This window comes from Perognathus longimembris, chromosome 7 (assembly GCF_023159225.1).
Source record: "Perognathus longimembris pacificus isolate PPM17 chromosome 7, ASM2315922v1, whole genome shotgun sequence".
In the NCBI taxonomy this organism is placed as follows: Eukaryota; Metazoa; Chordata; class Mammalia; order Rodentia; family Heteromyidae; genus Perognathus; species Perognathus longimembris.
The window spans coordinates 13,846,078-13,861,228 of record NC_063167.1 but is presented as its reverse complement, the minus strand read 5'-3'; the positions used below and the strand labels follow the sequence as shown (position 1 = coordinate 13,861,228).

Genomic DNA, 15,151 nt, shown 5'->3' with positions numbered 1-15,151 from the left:
ATGTTATATACATGGATTACTATTTCATAAGCCAAGTAATGACTCCATTTCCTTTTGGACAACATCTCCTCTTCCTTTGCTAGCCCCCAGTTTTCCCCAACCATCCCTGCCCACAAGTTGCATTTTCCATAGTATCTACTGAGTAGCATGACTACATTTGTTCACTCTTCCTCCCTCCATTTCTGCATCCCCGCTTTGCCCTCTCAAAAAGCAGCAAAAACAAAATGCCTAAAAGCAAAAACAAATGACATCTCCACCCTAGGGTTTTGTGTTTTTTTTTAAAGAAAAAAAGAGACAAGAATTAACAGATGCTGGGGCTGGGGATATGGCCCAGTGGCAAGAGTGCTTGCCTCGTATACATGAGGCCCTGGGTTCAATTCCCCAGCAGCACATATACCAAAAATGGCCAGAAGTGGCGCTGTGACTCAAGTAGCAGAGTGCTAGCCTTGAGCAAAAAGCTAGGGACAGTGCTCAGGCCCTGAGTCCAAGCCCCAGGACTGGCCAAAAAAAAAAAAGAATTAACAGATGCTCAACATCATTAGTCACTAGGGAAGTGTAAATTTCACTATGATGAGATACCTCAATATCTACTAGTTATAGCCATAGTAAGACAAAAAGAGAATACCAAGGAGAGCCAGGATAGCCAGGATATGGAGAAATTAGAACTCTTATACCCTGGTGGTGAAAAATGTAAATTCTTGTGCAGCTGCTATTGCAGCTTCAGCAAGCAAAATCCAATTACCATTACGACTTAGCATTTCTACTTCTAGATATTACGGACAAGAGAAATGAGAAGCATTGGTTCACATACAAAATGTCCATCAAGGGGGCTGGGAATATGGCCTAGTGGTAAAGTGCTCGCCTCCTATACATGAAGCCCTGGGTTCTATTCCTCAGCACCACATATATAGAAAAAAGCTGGAAGTGGCACTGTGGCTCAAGTGGTAGAGTGCTAGCCTTGAGCAAAAAGAAGCCAGGGACAGTGCTCAGGCCCTGAGTCCATGCCCCAGGACTGGCAACAAAAACAAAACAAAACAAAATGTCCATCAATGTACTTATCCACATTATGCACAATAGTCAAAGGTGAAAACCCAAATGTCTATCAAATGGCTAAACAAAAGGATAAATTCCATACAATACAGTTATTATCTAGCCATAAGAGCTATCAAGTATTGAACTATATGATTAAACCTTACATGATTTCACATAAAATATCAGCATAAGGGCTGGGAATATGGCCTAGTAGTAAAGTGCTTGCCTCATATACATGAAGCCCTGGGTTTGATTCCCCAGCACCACATATATAGAAAAAGCTGGAAGTGGCGCTGTGGCTCAAGTGGTAGAGTGCTAGCCTTGAGCAAAAAGAAGCCAGGGACAGAGCTCAGGCCTTGAGTTCAAACCCCAGGACTGGCAGAAAACAACACAGTAGCAAAATATCAGCATAAGCCGGACACTTGGTGGCTCTTGCCTGTAATCCTAGCTACTCAGGAGGCTGAGATAGGAAGCCTGTGGTTCAAAGCCAGCCAGGGCTTAAAGTACCTCACTCGGAAGAAAGTAGATCTGTGACTCAAGAGAGGTAGAGCACCAGCCTTTGGCAAGAGCTCAGGGACAGCACCCAAGCCCTGAATTCAAGCCCCACAACCAACAACAAATTCAGAATAGACAAATTCACTAAAGTGAAAGGGAGTACCACTGGGGGAGGGGAGATAATGAAAACATTCTAAAATCGTACTGCTGATTTGTACATCCTTATGCTTAAAATCAATGAATCATACTTGAAAATGGTGACATTTATCCGATGTGAATTATCCCAAGTGTTTTTTAGAAAGTACCACATGGTTTCTAGCCACCCTTTCTAATGCAATAGTAAAATAAAATCCTACCGGGCTTGTGTTCTCTATTTCATTCGGAGGGTTGAGGTCACCAACCTCTGTGCTTTTTGGTAAAGGCCCCGAAAAGTCTATCAATATTTTCCCAAAGGCTTCTCAAGCAGACAGTTCACACTGAGGGCTCGGTCTCAGTAACACTCATCTTAAGAAGCATTTCATCCCAGTAACTTGGTATTTGTGCTTAAAAATCATACACAGCAGCCAGAGTCTGTCTATGGTGTGTGCACCAATCCTTCCAAGCTACCATTTTCCCAGCTGCTCCAGCGGATGAGGTGGGAGGATTTGAGACCAGCCAGGGGAAACATGCAACCTGACATTAAAAACATAGAACCACAGATAATTTTGTACATATCAATTATATAATTCGCACCACTTTACTTAGGACATTCTTCATGTATTTTATCTTCCTGTGTTGAGAATGGAACTCAGGACAGCTCCAATCTACTTAGAAATGTATTATTCTTACATTAATTTTCTTTCAGTCAGAATATGAACTCTCCAGGTAAAGCTCAAGCCAGCAGGCTAATCCGGCCCCGCCCTAGTGCCCAGAAGAGTTAGTCCCATGTGACCCTTTGTTGTGGGAGAGGATGCCCTCTCCATCACAAATGTAGGGGGTTCACGTACTGGTTCCGCTGCTTACTTAAGCAAGTGCCTTTAGTTGTCTAAACTGTGTGCCTCATCCCTAATATAGGGCTAACAATACCTGCCCGTGTGTTCAGCGAGAGGAACGTTTCGGCGATGCTCTGAACGAACATCAGGCACACGGAAGAAAAGTGATTGTCGTTATGTTCTGTCTGGTGCCAAGTCTTTTTTTTTTCTTCCCATAGATTTGTATTGTGATTAATACGGATATTTGCCCTTGTTCACTGGCTTTCTCAAAAGACCACTGGGAGGGCGAAAACGAAGACACAAACACCTGGCTTACAGCACGCATTTAATGATGGTGATCATCTGTACGCGCTGAATAATCGGACAGAGGAGGAGGAGAAACCGTAGTAGTTCTCTTTCTTTCCTGTACCCTGTCTAGCGCGATTTCTTTAGCAACCACCAAGGAGCCGCCATCCAGCTCTCCAACGCTTCAAACCGGTGAACAACAGCCGCGTCCCCATCCCCAGCAGCGACTCCACGTCGGGAAGCCATTTTCCCCCGGCCAGAAGATGCAAGGTGCTCGGGACTCCGTGACAACCCCGTCCCCGCCCGCCATCTCCCCCCCCCCAGCCCGGTCCCCGCGGCCGCCGGTCCAAGCACAAAGGAGACCCTCCCCCGGCCCCCGCCCCAGCCGTCGGGCAGGCGTCCCGGCGGCCGCGCGCCCGCTGGAGAGGCGGGCGGGACCCCGGGCCGCGCTGCCGAACAGGGGTCGGGCCTCACCTTCGCCCGCTTGCGCCGGCTGGTCCGCCGCCCCTCCTGAGTCTCCGCTATTCCCGTCTCCATGGGGGTCGCGGAGCCCGGCACCACCGCGGGCCCGGCCTGGGGCCCCGCAGACCCCGGAGGCTCGGCCAGGCCCCCGGGGGGCGAGGCCCGCGGAGGCTCCTTCTTGCGCGGAGTGCGCTCCCCGACGGCGCCCGGCCCGACCTCGGCGGGGCCTGCCAGGCCCGCGGGCGGCGCGGCCGCCTCAGAGCCGTTCTCGGCGCCGCCCGCCGTCCCGGGGCCGGAATCGGTCCCGGCCGCCGCCGCAGCCGCCGCCGCCGCCGCGGCCGCCGCCTTCTTCCCCGACAACATCTCGGGCCGCCTGGCCGCCGCCGGCCGCAGGGGCCGCTCGGTCTGCCGCTCCGTGGGTCCCGAGCCTCCTCGCCTCACCGTCCGCGCGAAACCAGCTGCTGCCGCCGCCGCTCACGCACCCGCCGTGCGCGCTCCCGCCGCGTGGAGACAAAAAAGGGCCCGAGCCGCCCGCAGGCCCCGCCCCCCGTACCATGGAGCTGCATCCCGGCGGCTAGAGCGGCTGGGTGCGGGCCTCGAGCGCCCCCGCTCGGCCGGGGAGGCGGCCGCGGCGCCCGGCGGGCTCTCGGGGGCGCGGGGGCGGGGCTCCACCTCCCTCGCGCGTTCCTCGCGCCCTCACGCGCGCGTCCCTGCCACCGGTGTAGCCGCGCCTACGACGGGACCAGCGGCTGAGGTCCTCGGCTTTCAAAGGCCCTGCGGTCACTGGGGAAAACTAGAACGAGCGCGCATGAAATGGAGAAAAGTGAGGAAATTCAGGTCTGAGTTCGAGTGAAACTGATGTCCTCCGAGCCTTTGTTGATGTAGGCCCTCCTGTGTGGACCCTCCCCCAGGCCCTCCCGCCAGCCTATCCCTTCCCCCTTCCACGCTCCGCGTCCATTCCCCGCCCCCCCCCACGCCATCCCATCTCCCGACCCGCCCCCTGTCCCATCCCACCCCCATCCCTTGCGATCCCTCCCCTCCCCCTCCCAATCCCATCTTCCCGGCCCATCCCAACCCCCCCACCCCTCCCACGCCCCCACCTCCCACATAACGACCCCTCCCAGACCCGGTCCTGGAACCAGATCCTGTGGTCTTCCAATTTATTTCCGATTATGTCACAGATCTCCACACGCCCCCGTGTCTCTCTCCTCCATGTATCTATTAAAAAACAACTGACAAACCCACAGTGATTGTGCTGACACTAAGCTCAAGAACCGGTCAGACGGCTCTGAGGGGAGGACAGCAAGTCCGGCTGGCTTGGGACCGGGCCGGTTGGCTGCAAAAGAGCAGGAGGGAAACGGAACAAAACGTCTTCCTCACGAAGCAAGCCTCTCCCACTTGAGCCAGGCACTTGGTTCCGGAGGACATTTTTATAAATTGTTTGGGATGATGGTCCTAAGGGTGAAAATAAATATTCACAGGAGTCGAAGGCAGGGGAATCCTGAGTTCCAGACGGGTCTGGGCAAAGAGCCAGATCTAGTGTCAAAACAAAATACAAACAAAAGGAAGGGTTGGAGGTAAGTGGCAGAAGTAGAAAGGAGATGAGGGTTAATCAATCCCTAGGTTCAATTTCTAGTACACCAGAGGAAAAACAAAAAAGCAAGCAAGAAAAGGGTTGCACAACTAAGTCCAGGAAGAAAAAAAGCCTACAAGATAAAGAAATTGTAACCTAGGCAATATATGTCTCAGCTATGAACTCTATTCACATGGCTGTAATAAACATAATTCTCAAATATTGTTTTAATCAGTAATTATTATTGAGAGAACAGAGAAAAGAGTTTATGGGCAAGGGCTGATGGATTTGAGGGAGGGCTGATGGGATGGGAATGGAGGTGGTATTGGGAGCTAAATCCTCCATTATAAAAAGATTTTGTCAAAGTAAGTCAGGAAATAACATCATAAACATGCTTTTATTAAACAACTTCCTCTTCTCCCTTCCCTACAGCCCCTGTCAGCCACCCTTCACTTTCTGCCTTCATAAATTTGATTCCTGTAGCTACCTCAGATAAGTAGAATCATATAGTTGTCTTTCTGTAACTGGCATATTTCACTAAGAATATCTCTAACAGGCCATGATTCCCTTCCTCTTTAAGGCTGGGTAATGTTCCATGGTGTGTATAAACTACATATGGGTTTTTTGGTTTTTTTTGCTTGTTTGTCAGTTGTAGGGCTTAAACTCAGGGCCTGGGCACTGTCCCTGAGTTCTTTTGCTCAAGGCTAGCACTCTACCACAGTGCCACTTATGTTTTTTGAGTGGTTAATTGAGGATAAGAGTATCATAGGGACGTTTCTGCCCAGGCTGGCTTCAAACCGCGATCCTCAGATCTCAGCCTCTTGAGTAGCTAGAACTACAGGCATGAGCCACCAGCACCCAGCTAAACTACATATTTTTAACCTACTCATCTACTGGACACTTGGCTACTGTAAATGCTGCTGTGAACATGACACACGAATATCTCCAGAACCTGCTTTCAATTCTAAAACTGGAATACCTTCATCACTTATCACATGAGTCAAAAAAATTACCTTCCTTTAAACTTTAGGGCTTAAAGTCTTGGTGACCAATAGACAGGCTTGTTAGGTGTCTGTGAAAGTTCACACAATAATCTTTGTGCCTATGTCCAAGTTTTGGATCACTTTTTCTTGCCGATACCCCCACTGTTAGTAGGTGCTCCGTATCATTGGCCATCTTGCTCCCAGTGGTGAGACCCTGAAGTACTGAATGCGTAAAATATCACTAAGACCTGCATCACCTAGCTGTTGTGAGGACATCGTGAGGTGATAATGGGAAACTGCCTGGCACTTTGTCACACAGTGGGTGTTTGAAGACACAGTAGTTAATATTATTGTTACACGGAAGCTGGGTGGAAGAGGAGGCAACTCAGAGTGGGTGGCCGTGACTTCTGTCATGGAAGGGACTGAGGCAGGATCCTGGGGCCTGTCCTCCTCCATACCACAATGTTGGGGGAACTAATACTTCTTTTTAGGAGTTTCCATGGGATTCTTGCTTCCTCAGGCACCATAGGGGCAGTAGTGGCCTGGCTGATTAGCTATAAGCCAGTCTTGTTTGGGTTCCTACTCTTTCTGTTGTTGCTTAGCAACTGGCTTGTCAGACATGAATTCACACCCCAGGCCTCTGAACCCCATCCCCAGACGGTAAGTAAGAGGGGGCTGTTTCATCCGGGAGTTACAGAATATTCACCGCTAGACTGGAGGTGAGGGATTGCTGAGAAGGTATCAGGCTAATGTGGCAGGAGTGAGGAATTCAGGGCTCTGGTCTCAGTTTTTGCTTTGTGGCTTCCCCTTGGGAGATGGCAGATGAGTCATTTCCTTCTCCAAGGTCTCAGTTGCCTTAGTTGTAAAATAAGGGCCATCCTTTCACCTGGGACCAGGTTCAGGAGCCAGAACGTTCTTGGTCTCATCCCAGAATTTAAGGACAGACAGTGAAGCTGGAAGCAGATGCAGGTCTGTTAATGCAAAGCAAAGCAAACGCACAGCCAGCATGTGGGGTAGTGGGTAAGTTCAAGAAGGAGCTGCACTGGGGTCCCAAGACCTTCGGCTTTATTGGGGGGGGGGGGTCTGTGGATATGGGAGTGGTCAATCCTGAAAACTAGGTTTATGTGTCACTAACTTCGGCAGACTGGGTCATGTGTGACCCACGCCTTGTGTGTGTCTGGTGGGGAAATCCCTGGCTTTGGAAGGTTAGAGCTGAGCAGGCTTTGGGCAGGAAGGGCCGTGTTGTATGTCATGAATCATTCCTTTAACAGCAGCAGTCGGGGCTATGATTCCCTATCAGTATCCAAGCTGTGTTCTTAGCCATCAGGATTCTTAACTCCCCACCTAACTCCTCTATCAATACGCCCTCAAAGCAGGTTGGCCTTCCAGTCGTGTCAGGGGCTACCAGGCGGGGGGGGGGGGGGGGGGGGGGGGGAGGGGCTTCCTTAGCACATATTTCTTGCTGTGCCGGCTGCTGGCCCTCCCTCTGGTGTCTGCTGGGTGGTGTCTGAAGCTGAGGTGGAAAGGAGCCAGGGGCAGCAGCTGGACAGGCCCTGGATGTGGATGGCGCTCATCAGGAGGGACTGGTTGAAAGCTATGGACACCATCATTTGTAGATGAAAAACCATTTTTTTTTAATGACACAGCTCCATTTCTGGCTTTTTGGTGGTTAATTGGAAATAAGAGTCTCACAGATTTTCCTGCCTGGGCTAAGATCCTCAGATCTCAGCCTCTTCAATAGCTAGGATTACAGGTGTGAGCCACCAGCATCTGGGTAAATTCTATTTTGGGGGGGGAGGCGGGGGGAGCGGTTCAGGGGCTTGAACTCAGGCCTGGGCACTGTGCCTGAGCTGCTTTTGTTCAAGGCTAGCACTCTACCACTTGAGCCACAGCGCCACTTCCTGCTTTTCCTGTTTAAGTGGTACTGAGGAATCAAACCCAGGGCTTCATGCATGCTAGGCAAGCACAATATTCCCAACCGAAATCCTAATTCTTTAATGCTAAAAATGTCACCCATCTTATTTAGTTCTGCTCTGCACCTGGAACAAAGAAGGAAGAAGAAAAGAAGCAAGGAAAAGAGGTGAGTGCAGCAGCTCCATACTCTGGGACTTCCTGTGTCTGGCACCCCGACCACTCTATTCCAACAAAGAGAAGCCACCTTCCTTAAAGGACAGTCACTGGCCACCTTGCCACAGTCTGGAGGAGCTGGTGACTAAGTCTGGTGACTCAGCCCTACTTCTGAGACCACTTGAAACCCTTTACTATCTAGGAGTCCAGCAACCAGACAACAGTGAGACCAACAGTGCCAATGAGAGAGCAGGATCTCAGTTCATGACAAGCAGTCGCCCCTTTGAGGATCAAAACATAGATCTTTAAGAATTACTCTTACCTAGGTTCCAGTTCACACCTGTAATCTTAGCAGCTTAGAAGGCTGAGACATGTAGGATGGAAGTTTGAAGCTAGCCCAGGCAGAAAAGTGTGTGACTCTGTTTGCAATCCATCAGCAAAATGCTGGCCTAGAGGTACAGCTCATGTAGGAAAGCACCAGCCATAAGCAAGAAAGTTGAGCAAGAAGAGCATAAGGCTCAAGCCCTTGTAACATCATGCACACACATTCACGTGTGCATGCACATGCACACACACACACACACAGAATCTCTAGGGCTGGAAATTTAACTTAACTAGTAGTATACTTTCCTGAGTACAAGGACCCAAGTACCCAAGTTCAAACCCCAGTGCTAACCCCAACCCCACCAAAATCTCTTTGTATTTAAAATGATTTGAATCATAATTTCCACGGTTATAGCAACTTTTATTAGATAAACATTTTTCTTTTTTTCAGCGATATTGGGGTTGGACCCACGGCTTCACTCTCCCTTTCCTGCTCAAGGCTGGTGCTCTACCACTTGGGCCAGGTAGAGCCTTTTCCTGGTTATTTGGAAATAAGTCTCACAGATTTCTTTGCCAGACTGGCTTTAAACCTTGATCCTTAGATCTTATCCTCCTTAGTAGCTAGGATTACAGGCATGAACCAGCGGGGCCTGATTTCGAGAAACATTACTCTCTAGGGGACTCTGCTACTTGAGCTATCCCCCCAACCATTTTTTGGTTAGCTATTTTTAAAGAAGGGTTTGTATTTTTGTTAGAGTTCAGCCTTGGACCACCATCCTCCTGTTTACGCCTGCCGCCTCGCTCCCTGGGGGCTTGCTAACTCTTCCCCCCCTGGGCTGGCTGTGAGCCTCCATCCTCCCCATCTCCGCTTCCCAAGAGGATGATATTGCAGGTGTGAGCCAATGCACCCCACTCACAAGGTAGATTTGATAAGAAAAGGGTCCAGGGTGAGAGTAAAATGTAAAAGACAGTCCCCCAATATTGGTAAGGAATCAAGTAGGCTTACCAGAATCAAAGGAGAATAAAACGACTTGCTCCTTAACCATCTGACTTGGCTCACCCAAATATGTGAACCACTTCACATTGCCAGATCTGGAGGATGCGAAGTTCTTGGTCTCATCCAAGAAAGAACTCAAGGACAGACACACTGGAGGCTGCAGCAGAAAGTCTATTAATGCAAAGCCCAACACAGTGCACCCACCAGAGGAGGGGGAGCTTCAAGAGGGAGCTGCGCTGCAAGTCCCAAGACTTGCTTGGGGACGTGGGGTGGGCGGGCATGGAGGTTGTCAGTCCTGAACACTGGGTGGACGTGTCATTAAGTTCTGTGGCCTGGGCTGTGCACCATCAGCTCCTCCAACAGGTTGGGGGGGGGAGGGGCATCATGGTTGCAAGGGCTTCGTTTGAGGAAGAGCCTGTTATGTATCTCAGATCATTCCTTCAATGTCAGCAGTCTATGATGTACTTCCTTATCATCTCCGCATCAGGTTTCCTCGCTCCCCATCTAGGTCCTGTGTCAATCCCACCCGGTACTTCAAGTTTGATGTCAACATGTTTCAACAGCGAGTGGCAGTATCAGTAAATAGATGATACTAGAAACTTCTCCACATAATTATGGCTCTAAAATACAGCGAGGAAGACAGCAGAAAGGCACATAGGTTATGCCAATGTGTCAGTCAGCTTTCTGTTACTGGGACAGATGCCTGAAACAATCAGAAGGAGAAAAGGTGTATTTTGGATAACAGTTTTGGAGATTCTAGTCCATGATTATGTAGACTCATTGCTTTGAAATTCTAGTGGAGCAGGGGTGGGGGGCTTGGGGAATATATTATTACATAGGGAAGCAAAAACAACTCACCTCATGACAGGAAATGAAAAGGTCAAAGTCCCACAGTCCCCTGAGAGTATGTCTCCAGTCACACAAAGACCTCCATCATCTCCAGCAGCACCATGGTTGGAGGATCATGTCTCTCTGAGTCAGAGACATGAGAAGACATTCCTAGCTGAACGAAAGCAGATAGTAACCTAACGTTTAAAAGCATGCAAAGCCTTTAGTGTTCACGCAGGCATCTATGGAGTGAAAGCACTGCAAGACGAGCTGCCTTAGCCTTGGCACTCTGCTGACTGCAGTAATTCTTTGTTTTGAGGGCATCCTGCATTCTGCCCTCTGTACCAACCCACTCCGTCCCCTGGCTTGCAAAAAACCAAAGACATCTCCAGGCACTGCCACAAAGTTTCCCAGGGAGGACAGCAGCCTTCCCTGAAATAAAATTTCCCATGGAAGAAATAGTACAAAGTCAGTACTGAAGCAAGGAGAGGAGACATGAGGGGAGGGATCAGCAGGGACCCCAGGGACGTGGGTGACAGTTCACTTCCACCTGCGTGAGAACACAGGAATTGGTTACGCTCTTCTTATATATGTTGGACTGTTCCATTTTAAAATATTTTCCCGGGCTGGGATGTAGCTCAGTGGCAAAGCGCTTGCCTAGCAAGTGCAACGTCCTGGGTTCGATCCCCAGTACCAAAAAAGAAAACACACACACACACACACACACACACACACACACACACACACAAAATACAGTTAAAATATTTTCCCTCTCAGAAGTTTCTAACTGGATCAAAACAGAAAACTAGCATGGCTGTTCACTCGGGGGAAGGGGGAGAGGAAGGTTAGTGAGGGTCACAGAGACCTAGCTGTCGCAAGACCACAGAGGTTGTGTAGTTTGAAGTCGCAATGGCCTGACAAAATGCTCACAGAGGAGCAGCGCAAAAGCAAAGTTTTAGAGACAGATATATCCAGGCTAAGGGCTTTGTATTCTCTATAAGTAGGTTATTCCTTTGAATCAGAGACAAGTGGATCCTGGGAGTTAGAGCCTTTGGACCGTAATTCTATTTATTTTAGCTTGGTGTTCCTGGGGATGGGAACTAGGGCCTCCTGCATGCTAGGCAAACTTCTACCAGTGAACTAGAGCCCCAGCCCTTGATTCTTTTTCTTTTGCTGGTCCTGGGTTTGAACTCAGGTCCTAAGCCTTGTCCCTGAGCTTTCTGGCTTTGGGGTGGTTAACTGGAGATAACAGTGTGTCAAGGACTTCCTGCCCAGACTGGCATCAAACCACCATCCTCAGATCTCAGCCTCCTGAGTAGCTAGGATTACAGGTGTGAGTCACCAGCGCCTGGTGGTACCTCTTGAGCCTTTCACAAACTGTGTGGCAAAGATGCTCTCCTTGCCTAGTAGGTGTGAGCACTGATTAATAGTTAAGAAAATGGTATGGAGCCAGGCACTGTGGCACATACCTGTAATCCCAGAACTCAAGAGGTTGAGGCATGAGGATCAAGAGTTCAAAGCTGACTTGGGCTAGATGGTGAGACCCAGTCTAAATAAATAATATAAAAATTAGTAATAAGTAAAAGAAAGTAGAACAGGTGTTTGGGGCAGGAAGATGTTACCATTACTAACCAACTTTGCTCTTTTTCCTGGTGGGGAGCTCAGGAGGGGGAACAGAAACCAACAGTCTCCGAAACCAACCCCAACAACCGAGCTATGAGCATGAAAGATATCGAGAAAATACATGCCTGCTTTGCCCTCCAGGACAAGATCCTCCAACGCCTGGTGTTCAGCGAGATGAAGCTGAAGGTCTTGGAAAGCCAGATGTTCCTCATGTGGAACAAGATCAATCACCAAGGGCGGTCTAGCAGACACTGGAATGGCCCCAGGAGAAAATACAGAACAAGGAGGCAGGAGTCCATTTTCTCTACCATCTCTGGTTGTACTTCCAGTTTTCCCACTGAATGAGACTCAAGTGGGCTACTCCTCTGCTGATGTTGTCTTGATTCCGTGCCTCCTCCTTGTGGTGGTTCCTATAACAAAATTTCTGAGACTGAGAACACGATGAAGAGGGTGATTTTGTTCACAATTCTGGGGACCCTGAATATAGTGGATAGAATCACATGGTGTGTGTGTGTGTGTGTGTGTGAGAGAGAGAGAGAGAGAGAGAGAGAGAGAGAGAGAGAGAGACAGACAGACAGAGACAAAGACACAGAAACATAAAGGCAAAGAGAGAGAAACAGACAAAAGCAAAGAAACAGAGCAACATCATATGATGAGACAGAGAGTCACACTCCTTTTGTAACAAACCCCTCAAGGTAACTGAACCAGTCCCCAGTCCCTGAGAGAAGCATTAGTCCCTGCAGATGCCAGTACCCTAATAACCTAGTCCCTCTCACTGGGCCCCACCTCTGACGGTACTATACCATGTCACAGGACTGGTGAACTGTTGGCAGACAAGCCATAGTGCTCAGTAAAATCCAGCCACGGTATGTTCTGGCCACACTGTCGAGGGCAGGAAGACCAGAGGCTGCCAGGTCACCTCTACCCACAGCGTAGCAGGTCAAACCCAACCCCCCAGGGCTCCGGAGTCTACTCCTAGGCCCCTTGCCAGCCTCACTCTACCCGTTCCTACCTCCTTTCTCTCCTCGGACTCAGAGCCCACAGCAAGCGCTACCAAGCATCGCTCTGACAATGGTTATCAGAATAAAACCCTCAGCCCTTCCTGGGGGTGTCCAGGCCTCCCATGACCTAAGGTCTTTTCTAGCCTGCCTTCCCCTTCATCATTCATCACACTCGAACTTCCAACTGTGGGAGAGGACGCCCAACACCAGACATGCGCGTGTCTGCCATGGCTGCGAACCGCCAGGCGGTGGCACTCAGCACCACCCCTTCAAATTCACCACCTGAAGGTGTCCCTAAGGGGAAACAAAAGATTTTCCTGTAAATGTTTTAATAAGTTAAAATATTGGCTGAAATTGGACACAACCTTAAAAATGATAGAAACAAGCCATGTTAAAGTTCCAACCAGTGGACCATTGAAGGACCAGAGCTGGTGAATTTGGGATTAAAAGATGCGTTAGCCAGGGCTGGGAATGTGGCTTAGTGGGAGAGTGCTTGCCTAGCATGCAGGAAGCCCTGGGTTCGATTCTTCGGCACCACATAAACAAACATACCCGGAAGTGGCTAGAGTGCTAGCTTTGAGCAAAAAAAATTCAGGGACAGTACCTAGGCCTCGAGTTCAAGCCCCAGGACTGTGCCCCCCCCCCCCAAAAAAAAAAAGAGTTGAAAGGCAGGCTGCCTCATGCTGAGATTCTCCAGGAGGAGAACCATCTTGCTGGCACTCCGTGTGGCCTGATGCCAGGCTGATGTTCTACAGGCAGTCACCCCTCAGCTCTCACCTCATGTTTCCGGGGGGTGGGGGTGGGAATCACTGGGGTTTGAAGTCAGAGCGTCCATGTTTTCTAGGTGTGTGCTCTACTGCTGAGCCATGCCTCCAGACCTGTTTTTCCACTTACTAAATATATAGGGTGTTACTGATAGCAGAGCAGACCACAGTCACAAGCATTTCTGTACCTTGGGCCTGCACAGCCATGTTCCCATTCTTGGCACGAATGGTGCTGAGCATGGCCCTCTGTCTCTCCAGGGCTAGTTCTGAGCTGTGCGTGCATCATTCCTTGTTTGGACATAACTCACGTGCACACAAACCTTTATGGTAGCCCCAGACCTTGGGCCAACACCATGTGATTACCTTTGCCCAGTGCCAGCAAGGCACTCCTGGGGACTCGCTGGTTTTCCTCTGAGAGCCCACAACTGTGCAGCCATGCCAGAGGAAACAACTGGGGGCCAGTCAGGGCACTGCTCCTGAATCCATGGCTACTGCTCCATAGCCCTGCACCTTGGGGCTGCAGGCTGACCAGCCAGCAGAGAAGCCATGCTGATCCCCAGTGGCTTCTGCTGGGGACAAGAAGCCCATGGAGCCATTGTAGGAACAGCCATGGAAGGTTACACAAAGGGCAAGTATGATTGTTCACCCAGAAAGAGGGTGGTTGGTCCCCCCACTCCCAGAGCTATAGCATTGGATGGTTTTGAGTCCTAAATGGAAAGCATTACCCCCCACCCCCGCTAAATGGGGGATTTCAAAAGAAATGCAGGCTAGAGATGAGATTTTATATGTGGACCTATGCTGCCACCTTGTGGCTGCCTTACTGTATGACATGCTGGTGGATTCTGGTCTGACTAAATTCAGAGCCTTAGGAGGGGGGAAAAAAAAAAGCTGGATCTGGCTGAGGGCTGGTGGTTCACACCTGTCATCCTACCTACTTTGGAGGCTGAGATCTGAGGACTGTAGTTTGAAGCCAGCCTGGGCAGAAAAGTCTGTGGGACTTTTATCTCCAATTACCCAAAAAGCCAGAAGTGGAACTACAGCTCAAGTGGTAGAGTATTAGCCTTGAGGAAAAAAGAAAAAGCTCAGAGACAGCACCCAAGCCCCAGGACTGACACAAAAAACAATTTTTAAAAACCCCACTCGCATCTGGAGCTAGAGCTAACACAAAGGAGGCGCTCTCAGCCGCTGGGGAGTGTCCTGTGGGCCTCTGAGTGGGTTAACTGATCCAGGCATTTAGCCTAGCTTTGAGACCTCACTTTGTGATACGGCAGATGCTGGGGTCTCAACGCCATCTTAGCACTTTCTGAGGACCTGGCTCCTCCGAGGATCAGCTCCCTTGGCTGTAAAATGGAACCTGCTCTGTGGGACTGCTGTGCAGAGAAAAGGCACGAGCACTGTCTGTGCCCGAGGTGGGCTGCCTAGCCCTCTGTGAGAAGCCAAGCGTCCCACCCCACCAAGGGAAAAGAGCTGGATCCCAGCTCTGTTGCCACCGCTGCACTTGCTTCGTGACCTTGGCAATCATCTCCCCTCTCAGCGACTCATTGTGAGGTGAAGTTGGGGGGGAAAAAATCTCTCAGACTTTTGACCCTGGAGATCCAGAAGATAAGGAAGGCTCACCTCGGGGCTGGGAATATGGCCTAGTGGCAAGAGTGCTTGCCTCGTATACATGAAGCCCTGGGTTCGATTCCTCAGCACCACATACATAGAAAAAGCCGGAAGTGACGCTGTGGCTCAAGTGGCAGAGTG

The 15,151-nt window shown here is 50.0% G+C and overlaps 2 protein-coding genes across 3 annotated transcripts in view; one reads left to right on the top strand and one right to left on the bottom strand.

Moving 5' to 3' along the window:
• Kdm1a (lysine demethylase 1A) overlaps positions 1–3,716 on the bottom strand; it is a 60,879-nt gene extending 57,163 nt beyond the window's left edge. For both annotated transcript variants that reach the window (XM_048350469.1, XM_048350470.1), the window contains exon 1: positions 3,258–3,716. In XM_048350469.1, the coding sequence (XP_048206426.1) occupies positions 3,258–3,608 (351 nt within the window). In that variant the 5' untranslated portion in view covers positions 3,609–3,716. The remainder of the gene's footprint in view (positions 1–3,257) is intronic.
• A 2,547-nt stretch (positions 3,717–6,263) lies between these two features.
• Tex46 (testis expressed 46) lies at positions 6,264–11,985 on the top strand. The gene is made up of 2 exons (XM_048350472.1): positions 6,264–6,461; positions 11,683–11,985. Exons 1-2 carry the CDS (start codon positions 6,264–6,266, stop codon positions 11,983–11,985), a joined length of 501 nt encoding a protein of 166 aa, XP_048206429.1.
• Positions 11,986–15,151: the final 3,166 nt, after the last annotated feature.

What these genes read in the sequence shown, in the direction of transcription:
- Tex46 (XM_048350472.1), top strand. Translation starts at nt 6,264, where the DNA reads ATGTTGGGGGAACTAATACTTCTTTTTAGGAGTTTCCATGGGATTCTT. An exon ending in CTGAACCCCATCCCCAGACG is followed by an intron (nt 6,462 to 11,682) that starts GTAAGTAAGAGG and finishes TGGGGAGCTCAG; the next exon opens with GAGGGGGAACAGAAACCAAC.